This window comes from Morone saxatilis, unplaced genomic scaffold, assembly GCF_004916995.1.
Source record: "Morone saxatilis isolate NCDOM2014 unplaced genomic scaffold, NCSU_SB_2.0 Contig18, whole genome shotgun sequence".
Lineage (NCBI taxonomy): Eukaryota > Metazoa > Chordata > Actinopteri > Moronidae > Morone > Morone saxatilis.
In genome coordinates, this window is record NW_023339740.1 from 4,329,292 (window position 1) to 4,339,442 (window position 10,151).

General features: G+C 42.0%; 2 protein-coding genes across 4 annotated transcripts in view; both read left to right on the forward strand.

Annotated features, from left to right (window-relative positions):
- Positions 1 to 2,090: 2,090 nt before the first annotated feature.
- acot8 (acyl-CoA thioesterase 8) lies at positions 2,091 to 6,984 on the forward strand. The gene is made up of 6 exons (XM_035662896.1): positions 2,091 to 2,317; positions 3,357 to 3,493; positions 3,637 to 3,862; positions 5,396 to 5,553; positions 5,668 to 5,859; positions 6,728 to 6,984. The coding sequence occupies exons 1-6, from the start codon at positions 2,118 to 2,120 to the stop codon at positions 6,844 to 6,846; spliced, it is 1,032 nt and encodes a 343-aa protein (XP_035518789.1). The 5' UTR covers positions 2,091 to 2,117; the 3' UTR covers positions 6,847 to 6,984.
- Positions 6,985 to 7,378: 394 nt separating this feature from the next.
- Positions 7,379 to 10,151, forward strand: part of ift52 (intraflagellar transport 52 homolog (Chlamydomonas)) — a 5,640-nt gene continuing 2,867 nt past the window's right edge. Inside the window, exons 1-5 of one of the 3 annotated variants that reach the window (XM_035662447.1) lie at positions 7,379 to 7,507; positions 7,881 to 8,050; positions 8,162 to 8,249; positions 8,374 to 8,503; positions 8,603 to 8,678. In XM_035662447.1, the coding sequence (XP_035518340.1) occupies positions 7,932 to 8,050; positions 8,162 to 8,249; positions 8,374 to 8,503; positions 8,603 to 8,678 (413 nt within the window). In that variant the 5' untranslated portion in view covers positions 7,379 to 7,507; positions 7,881 to 7,931. The other 2 variants (XM_035662449.1, XM_035662448.1) reach the window with 2 other exon arrangements.

Consider the following 10,151-nt stretch of genomic DNA (forward strand, 5'->3'; position numbering starts at 1 on the left):
TTCTCCTACACACTTCACAGCCTGTTCTCATTCCCAGGTCATCAAATACTGACGCGACCAGTGTTCAGTTTGTTGCAATCTGCAACTTCACCAATAGATGGCACTAAATCCTACACACTGGTCCTTTAAAAGGAAGTTTTTATTTGCCACTGTCGCCAAGTGTTTGGTAGTATGAGAAGTGTAGAGTGAGATAACTTCTAAGTAAAACTAAACTGTGAAGTGAATGAACCTACTTTGAACTACTTATCCCATTGTCCCATTGTTATCATGCAGACTTTTAAAACATAAAAAAGCCAGTTTTGTTTTGATTTTATGTGTTTTGTCCCAGCAGTAGATGACAGTAATGAATGTCAACATTTGATAGGTAACCACCTTTGAACAACACAGAAGACACATGTGATTGGTGGAACAATATACCTACACTTTCCCTTACAAACTCTGACAGGAGCTTTAACTTGCTTCAGCTGCAGGTGAACTGCCAAGAAAAAGGCAGGAATGTTTGCAGTGTGGACTAAAGAGCTTAAGTAACTTAAGAAACAGTTTCAGCCAACCAGAACCAGAAGAACATATGAAGAGTTTAGGGGTGAAGATGAAATTGATTGCTAAGTTCTTAATTAGTGGGGCCAGACCAGATCTAATAGTTCAAATTTTGGTGTGTTAAGTTGGGGAACACTGTTGTTTTTGTCTAGGCTGCAGCTCAAGTAGTACAGAGAGTACAGGGGAATAAAGAAGCTGATAAGAAAGCAAAGAGCCATCAACAGAAAAGAGTTAATTGGGAGTACTGTATGGAACAGTGAGGTGTAAGAGCTTACCACAACAAAGAATTACAAAGAATACAAGAATGGTAATTATAAAATGTAGTAATTACTAGACAGATACTGGGTCACTGTGCAATGAATCATGGGCTGGCACTTGTTGGCAGGCACCCAGGTGGAAAATGTATCTGGGGACAGGCAGAAACTGTGGATCATGTTTTGATGGAACGCACCTATCACACGAAGAGAAGCCTCATGCAAGATCAGATCATTCTTTGCAGTTAATACTCATTGGGGAATAACAAACACTCTTTTCTCCATCTCACTTGCCCTTTATACAATGTCACCTGACTTCCTCTAGGCCTTCTGCCAGAAAATTTTAAACAGGTAACACACTAAAATCCCATTCTTATTCATTCCACCAAATGTATAAGTTGTGTCGCTATGTACAGACTTATTCTTCATTATGGCACAATCCTGCTATTTGCACAGGAACAACAACCACACTGGATTATTTGGATATGCCACACAAGTAATGACTCATCTAATGTAAAACTGTTGACAGAGAGATCTCAGAAGAGAACTGGAACATGGGAAATGGTTGAATATGTTGAAAGACAGATCAATTATGTAAAGGAAGAAAAGGTTTACACAATATAATATTACACAGATTATTATTACAGTAAGACTTCATAGAATAAAACTGATGAAAGATAATTTGTGTTGGAAGTGCAGAATGGAAGTGGGAACGCTGCGACATTGTATATGGGAATGTACGCATGTGAGACCAATCAAATTATTGAATTATTGTCGTTGGTTTGGCTCAACAGTCCCTTTGACTCCTATTGGATTTTTCACTTCTGTATGTGCCTCTCCTTTTTATTTGACTTATTTTCATTTCCTACATCATGCCTTGTCTCTCCAATGATATAGTTTTCTTGCTGCCATGTACCAAGCCATTCTTTAAAAAACAATAAAAACTTAAATAGGGTTGCTTCTTGTTATATTTTGGAAATATGAAAGACTGCCCGCCACACAGAAGAATTAAATGTATGTATCAACAGGTGACAGACCTTACTGCCGCAGGTGCCACCACTGGCTGCGCACCATTTAAGGTTGCCTGCCCCTTCTGGTACATGTGGCACATGAGCACACTATGATATAACAATGCAAAAAGAAAATAATAAAACAAAAAACAGGTATAAGTAGGTAAAGGTAATATAGTTGTATGTGACAATGTAAGTGTAGAATAAATGCATCATAAACGTGCTACTGACAGGTAGGTGGCGGTAATGAGTATCAACGTTCAATAGGTAACCTATTTTGAACAAAAAAGACGAAGTTACCCTTTGCCAAACAAACATGGCGGAAAGAGAAGTGGATACTAGCAATGGCGCTAGCGGGTCAGCGGATAATTGTATTGATTTAGGGGGTACTGTGTCACTGACAGCACCTGAAGATGAGAGGTCGGAGAGTCCTGCAGCTCAGTATGACCAGGACCTCAAAAGCGTCCTGGTCACCAGCGTTTTAAACCTAGAGGAGCTCGACGTGGACCTGTACAGGTACCCGGCTCAAGTTCTTCACTTCTTCACTTCTTTACCTCTTTACCTCTTTATCTTAGGCAGCGGTGATATGCTGCGTTCATGCGCTATCGGAGTTATTGTAATTAAAGATTTCCCCCCATGTAAATAGTGTTCAAGTCGTAATTACAGACTGGGAGACTGAGCTCTGATATATCTGACTCACCAGTACGTATGTCCCTGAAAACCATTGTCCTATTGTGTTTTGAAAACAGTGGAACTAGTTAGTCAGGTAGCGACAAGTACTTGGTTAAAAGTGTGGTGCATTCACTGAGTTAGCAAGCTGTTGCTATTACACTCTATCACATCACCTAGTATGTACAAGTGGGCAATAATACATTTATTTCATAGTGTTCCAAATCATTCACTGTCCAGCTGCATTGTCTTATACCAGTAGTTATTCAATTACTGAATTCTAATTTATTTCGAATAAATTGTATTTTGTACTAATTAACTAACTATTAATATAATATATTCTAGAGGGGAAATTGTGTTTATTATTTTGCAGATTTAAGGCCCTGAACACCGATATATGTGCTTTCAGTTATTGTAGATCCTTTTGAAATTGGTCAAAGTTATGCTGGGATTTATGTGAGTGTCTCCTAAGGATATAACTTGTCCCACACCAATGTGCAAAGAAGAAACAGAACAGGTCTGCATGTTTGTTAGCGGGTAACACTTAATGTCAACCAAAATTCAGTTTGCTCACAAAACAAAAACCTCCACAGGTCTCCAGAGGTGTTTCAACACCTCAATAATTACATCTGATATAAAAGAACGAAAGGGGCGATTCTGTATAACTTATATACTTTTGTTCTTGAGGTGTATTATGTGGGGGAAAGTAATTTAAATGAAGCTGAACTTTGAAAAGAGGACTATGAATTGTAGCTTGACATTTTACATTGTGGTATTGCTATACACCACTCAAAAACATTGATCACCCTCACTGTCCCAGCTACATAAGCATTATCCAGTGAGACCGCTTTGCATATATTTAGAATGTTTCTCTATTTTTCCCCAGAGGGACACACCACTGGGTGCCCCGCAGTCAGCGTTTGTTTGGGGGTCAAATAGTCGGTCAGGCCCTTGTAGCTGCCGCCAAATCTGTCAACGATAATCTGTATGCCCATTCTCTCCACTGCTACTTTGTACGAGCAGGTAAGATGCAGCATCATAAGAAAGGTGCTGGTTAGAGTAGATGACAGTAACAAATGCGATTGATCTGGATCAGAAACATAGGAAACTGGCCACAGTCAGTCCAGTTACCGAGTCCCACAGCTCTTGTTGTGGGTGTTTTTCAGGGGATCCTAAGGTTCCAGTGCTGTACCAGGTGGAGCGCACAAGAGATGGGCGCAGTTTCACAGTACGCTCTGTGAAGGCCATCCAGCATGGACAGCCTATACTGATCTGCCAGGCGTCCTTCCACATGCTGCAGCAGAGCCCCCTGCAGCACCAGTTCACCATGCCGGTGGTCCCTCAGCCTGAAGACCTCCTCACTATAGAGGAGCTTATTCACCTTTATCTCAGGTAAAGCTGCTATGATAAGTCAATTAATTGATCAGTTATTAAACAGAAAATGTATATGTTTATATATCATACCTTATTGCAAGTAGAATTGAATACATCATCTTGGACTTGGTGCCACGGGGGTTCTGTGGTTAGCACTGTCATGTAACAGCGACAAGGTTCAGAGTTACCGGCCGGCTGGGGCCTTTCTGTGTGGAGTTTGCATGTTCTCCCTGTGCCTGTGTGAGTGTCCTCCCACAGTCAAGCGACATGCAGGTTAGGTTAATTGGCAACTCTAAATTGTCCGTAGGTGTGAATGTGAGAGTGAATGGCTGTTTGCTTGTGTGTCACTTGTCCAGGGTGAACCCCGCCTCTCGTCCACTGTCAGCTGGGATCGGCTCCAGCCTCACCACGGCCCTCTGTCTAAAGGGTATTTTCTGACATTTTATAGATAAAACGACTAATGGAGAAAAGAGTTGGATTTCTAATCTCAGGTGGAATAACCATTTATTTTATTAGTTACAAAGCAACATGAACAAGGGACTTGAAAAGACACAAAAGTAGTGATATAACCAGGCCTACATGTAATGTTTATACTTAGTGGGTTAGATTAGAGGCTACATTAGAACTTAGTATATCTGGGGAAACACAGAGGACAATTACAGATTTATGTGTATATATATATATATAATAATAATGTATATATCGTATAATAATGTACATTTATAAAAAAAATGCTAAAAGATCAGTTTACCAAAATCACAAAAGATGAAATAAATGGAAAGAAGAATAAAACTAACATATAGAAGAGTGAATTTATCTTGATTCTTCAAATGGACACAAAGACTGTAAAACATCTCTGTCCTCTGGTGCCATCTTGTGGCCTTCATTTGCAGTTAGTTACCCCCTTATTGTATACCAGCTTACTATAACTACTACTGTAACTAACTTACTATTTCCCTTAAGAGATGCATAGTTAGATGGCCTAATACACTCTGCTAGTGTGGGAATCAGCTCACAGCTCTATTAGAAAATAGATTTTGAAATTTCGATGAGGAGCAATCAAATGAATGAATGAATAATGAGTTGGCTCCAGTTATAATTCAAACATGCCAGCAGAGTAGGCTTACAGATTTATGGAAAACTGATAAGGTACTTGTTTGTCTCCTTTTATATATCCTCTTTCATATTCAGTACAGTGAGGGGGAAAGTTGACTCCAGCTGTATTTCCTTAGATTTGACTGGTGTGAGCAGACGCACACTGTCGTGTTAGTATGCATAAACACCAGCTGGTGATATAAAAATAGATTAAAAGAGGTATAAACCATCGAACAACAGGGGAAAGGAGACCACACAGATTGCTGTAGAGCACACAATAACACCGGTGGAATTGTGTCGGAACACAAAACAAACAGTACATGCTAGGTGGAGCTGTACCACCAACAGCAAACATCACCTCATGGCTGTAAATCCAATTCGCCACGAAGGGTTATTAAGTACTTTGCAGGTGGGCTTCCTCAGTCATGATCTGTATTTGCTTGTCCTGTTTCACAGCAAACCAGACCTAGCAGAGAATGCAAAACGAGGCCTCAACAAACTGCTGGCTAATGAGGTCCCCATTGAGATAAAGCCAGTCAACCCACCACACTTTTACAGACTCGCTGCATCCGAGCCGAAGCAGCTGTTCTGGGTGCGAGCACGAGGATATATTGGTAAAACACATTGAATGCACATTTACATTACAGATATTACACAGCGTTCATGCTTTTTCCATTCTTGAGATCAAACGAAACCTATCTGTTTATTTTATTTGTGTGTTTGTGCAGGTGAAGGCAACATGAAGCTGCATTGCTGCGTTGCTGCTTACGTGTCAGACTATGCATTCCTGGGCACCGCGCTGCTGCCGTACCCCGACTACAGGGCCATGTTCTCGGCCTCCTTAGACCACGCCATGTGGTTCCACAGCACGTTCCGCAGCGATGAGTGGATGTTGTATGAGTGCGAGAGCCCATGGGCAGGTCAGTATGTTGTTCACCTCCTGTCTGCTGTGCTTCATTTGTTACAAATACGCTTTTTTTCACTACAGGAACTTTAAAGACTCCTAACCTGAACCTTCAAGAGAAAACAGAACAGTGCTGCCCTGCTGCTAAACGGAAAAATACCACTGTTACCTGAAAGTTACACACGCATGTCATTGCAGTAAAGGCCTGTACATTGATGCAAACGTCCTTCAGTGTTTGTCTAAACACTTTATTGATTGTGGTGCTGTGTTGCAAACTAGCCGTTACTTTCCCCTGAGAGTACCTGGAACTTGGATTTAGTACCACATCCTGAGCTGTGCTGAAATTGAGGAGACAGAAGCAGAAGTTACTGCTCGTTGAGTTCTTTTAGTGGAAAAGGTCTACAAGTAATGGAGGTCACACTACACAAGCACATGTAATTGTATGTATTTCCACAGTGTTTTGGTTGTTGGTTTACCCAGCCACAGATGCTTTCACAGCGCTCTGTTGGTAAATGGTAAATTGACTTGATTTTATTTCTTATGGATTTTTAACTAAATCTACTGTTTGATCATTTGCTAAACAACCATAAGAATAAGGACACTTAAGCAATCAGGACATTTTGGTGTTGTATTTTACTATAGAAGTATTTGCTTGAAATATGAAAAAAAAAAGTATATTTTCACCCGATATATTGCACTTGGGTAACTTGTACAGTTGGTTCAAACTTTCAATCATTTTGTGCCTCTTGACATGCATGTGCTTATTAACATAAACTAATTGGGATCCATTTTTCGAATAAAAATGACCCATTTCAGCCGACCTCCTCGTCATAAGCTTGGACAGTAGTTCCTGCTCTAATCCTAACATGTGGTTTGTCCCACAGGGGGAAGCAGGGGACTGGTTCAAGGCCGACTGTGGAGGAGAGACGGGGTGCTGGCTGCCTCGTGTTCCCAGGAGGGTGTCCTGAGAGTGAAACCTGTCACACAGCCCAGCAAACTATAGGCACCTTCCTCAGATTGTTTCTACTGTTTAATTTATTTGTAATCCTAATAATATACATTTCCTTTGAATTAATGATTGTTTCATTCTGAACATGCAGAAATGAATTTTATTTCCAGTCAATAAAGAATATAAATGTTATAATGGATGAATGCTTGTCATTTTTTGACATGTTAAGAAGTTTCTGATAGTCAGAAGTGCCACAGTCATGATGACAAAATAAGAAATCCAAAGTCCTGATCCCCCAGTGGAGAGTGGAGAGTGAAGAGTGAAATGACTGTGAAATAGGACAGCCAGGGAAATGTAGCACCTGATCCACCAATGGAAAATGAACTGAGTGCAATCAGCAGGACAGCCTGGACAATGTGCAGCCTGTTCCTCCAGGACAGACTGCACAGGAGGACAGACTGCACAGGAGGACTGACTTTAGGTCTGTATGCAAAGAGAAGGAGTACGTGAATAAATCCAAAACACGTCAAACATTTGCCTTTTATGAAGATGAACTACAAGATCAGTCTAGTACGTGCGCGCTGTACACCATCCGGGTGAATCGGTGTTTTCAAACACTCCTACTTATGTAGCCACGCTGCTGCGTTACTATGCAGTTAGCGCCCTTGGTTACACTTTCCACCCATCATGCATCAGTGCTAGGAGCGCTCGAGAGGTAACTTGGCAACGGTGAATATAAGCTAACAGTGCGTTACAGGTAGAAATGAACGACACAGGCGAACAGCTGCCATTGCTGTCTGTTTAATGTAACGTTAATGGGCAGTACAGAGAAACATTAAATTAACTGTAAGCTTCGAACTCTAACGCAACGACGCCTGGCTGTTAGCTACATGGCTAGTTAGCTTACATTATTACTGCAGTGACCGAGAATGACATCGTGTGGAAGTTAATACGGTCAGTTATTCACGGAAATGTCGATTATAGCCGATGAATGGCCGTGCTAACTCGAGCCACGGTTAGCTAAAATAGTGATAATGTGTTAAAGGCACTTCAAAGGGGTCTAACTTTGGGCCACAACCTGTTTCTAGGTGTACGGATGTAAACAAGGGCCTGCTTTGCTGAGTGAATGTAATTCAAGGATGGAGAAAGAACAGCACAACACTGTCGTCTTCAACGCTTCCAAAAGAGAGCTGTTTACTGCCAACAGTGGCTACAAGTCCATGCAGACCAGACTGAAAGCTCAATGGAAAATTCAAAGGTGACACATTTGCTGCTCTCAAGGGTTATTGGCTTTTTATTTGAACTATACTTACTTTTGCAGTCATTTTGAGTAACCCCTCAGTCGCAAAAACAATGCTGTCTCCCCTAGTATGAAGGAAGAGCTGTCTTCGGAGAAGCTGAAGGGTGTCAGGTTGTGGATAACAGCAGGCCCGAGGGAGAAGTTCACCGCATCAGAGGTGATGTTTAAAGTCTTAAAGTAGGATTTGTTCATTTCCATACAACAGCCCATGGCATGAGAGATGGCAGAAATGGCTAAATGAACCTTTGCTGTGCTGCTTTTTCCACACTGCTTTATTTCAGCTGGAGGTACTGAAGCACTACCTGGACGGAGGAGGAAATGTCCTGGTCATGCTCGGTGAAGGAGGAGAAGTGAAATATGACACCAATATCAACTTTCTCCTGGAGGACTTTGGAATGATGGTCAACAACGGTGCATACTGAAGTTTGTTGACGTCATCGGTGAAGTTACAGGGTCTTGTTGTCACAATCGTATTGAATTCTGTTTTCTTTCTCACCATTACTGCTGCAGATGCTGTCGTGAGGAATGTGTATTACAAATACTTCCATCCTAAAGAGGCACTTGTGTCCAATGGTGTATTGAACAGGTATGTTGTTATATCACACACTCATTTTAGACAGTATATTTCAATTAGTCCTGGAGTATTTGTAGCCTATATATGTTTATATTAGGGATTGGTCAATGTGTCTTTTCAGGGAAACTCCTTGCTATTAATCAAAGATAAGATAAGATATTCCTTTAATAGTCCCACAATGGGGAAATTCCAATGTTACAGCAGCAAAGTGGATAGAGAAAAAAAGAGAAAAAAACAGTATAAGAACAGGGATACGAGACAGTATGGCCAGAACCGACGTATGGGAAATAATACATCATCACGTGACGCTCACCGTATATAATATAACACTGTACAAGAGGAAAAACAGTAACTGGTATGGGTAGAACCGACATAGCTCCGAGGTTCGCATGCGAGCGAAGAGGATTAAGATCTCACACGTCGGTCGCGGCAGCGCTACTGTCCACTGCATACATCTGAGAGTACCATGAAGTTACTGTCTGAGTACTTCTGAAGGATTCTTCACTCTATCACCATCACTACTTCACCACCTCACGATGCTCTCCTTGGAAGAACAATTCATTGTACTCATTTTAACCACTGCCGTCTCTACTCTTGCGCCATCAACATCCTTCTCAGTCTACCCATAGGTTATCTCGTAGGCAGACTTCCGAATAATCACGGAACGACACCATTCAACTAAGTAAACATTACGCGGACATTAGTTACGCTTACTAGAATTAATCTACCAAGCAGCACTTAAGTAATGACACATACACGACGTCCACGCGCTACCGACTGGTGCACCAGTCACGCCACAGTCACACTGTGGGGCGACCCCTTGATCTCAGAGCCACCTGACACCAACCACGTGAGACAGATCGCTCGCGTTAGGCAACACGCAAGCGCTTCCTTCTAATCATCATAACCTAGCCCGCGCTACTCTACATCTCTCCTACCGACTGCACAGATTCAGCTTTGTCATGGGAGAACATCATCATGCTTGCCATCACGTTTGCGTAAGCCTGACATGCAAATCAACAGTCAACCATTTTTCTGCTGTTCTTCTTCCTTTTACGAGAGAGGCACAGATCGGGCTGCTGGCAAAGTGGTCAGCGCGCGATGCGGCATTCGAAGGACTAGAACTGCGTCTGGCAAAACAACCGCACAGTGACAGACCACCTTCTTCTCATCTCTGGCCTCACACTACTCACACCGCAGTCGTAGTCCTCTTTGAACTGCACGATCGTCTCAACTACGCTCTTTTCTTGCACGGCTCTCACCGTTTGTGTACCTCGCTGCACCTGCAGTGTGATAAAGCTGCTGTGGTGTTCTTTAACGCGGCTCAGTGCGCTTCCTCTCAACAGGCCGCTCCCCCTGGCTCTCCCCTAGGAGAACAGGTCAGAGGCACAATGTACTTTTCATACCAACTCTCAGACCAATGATGACTCACTTGTGAGAATCTTGAAAGATGTCTTGTGTTTACTGCAAGGCGCAGGCCTGGCA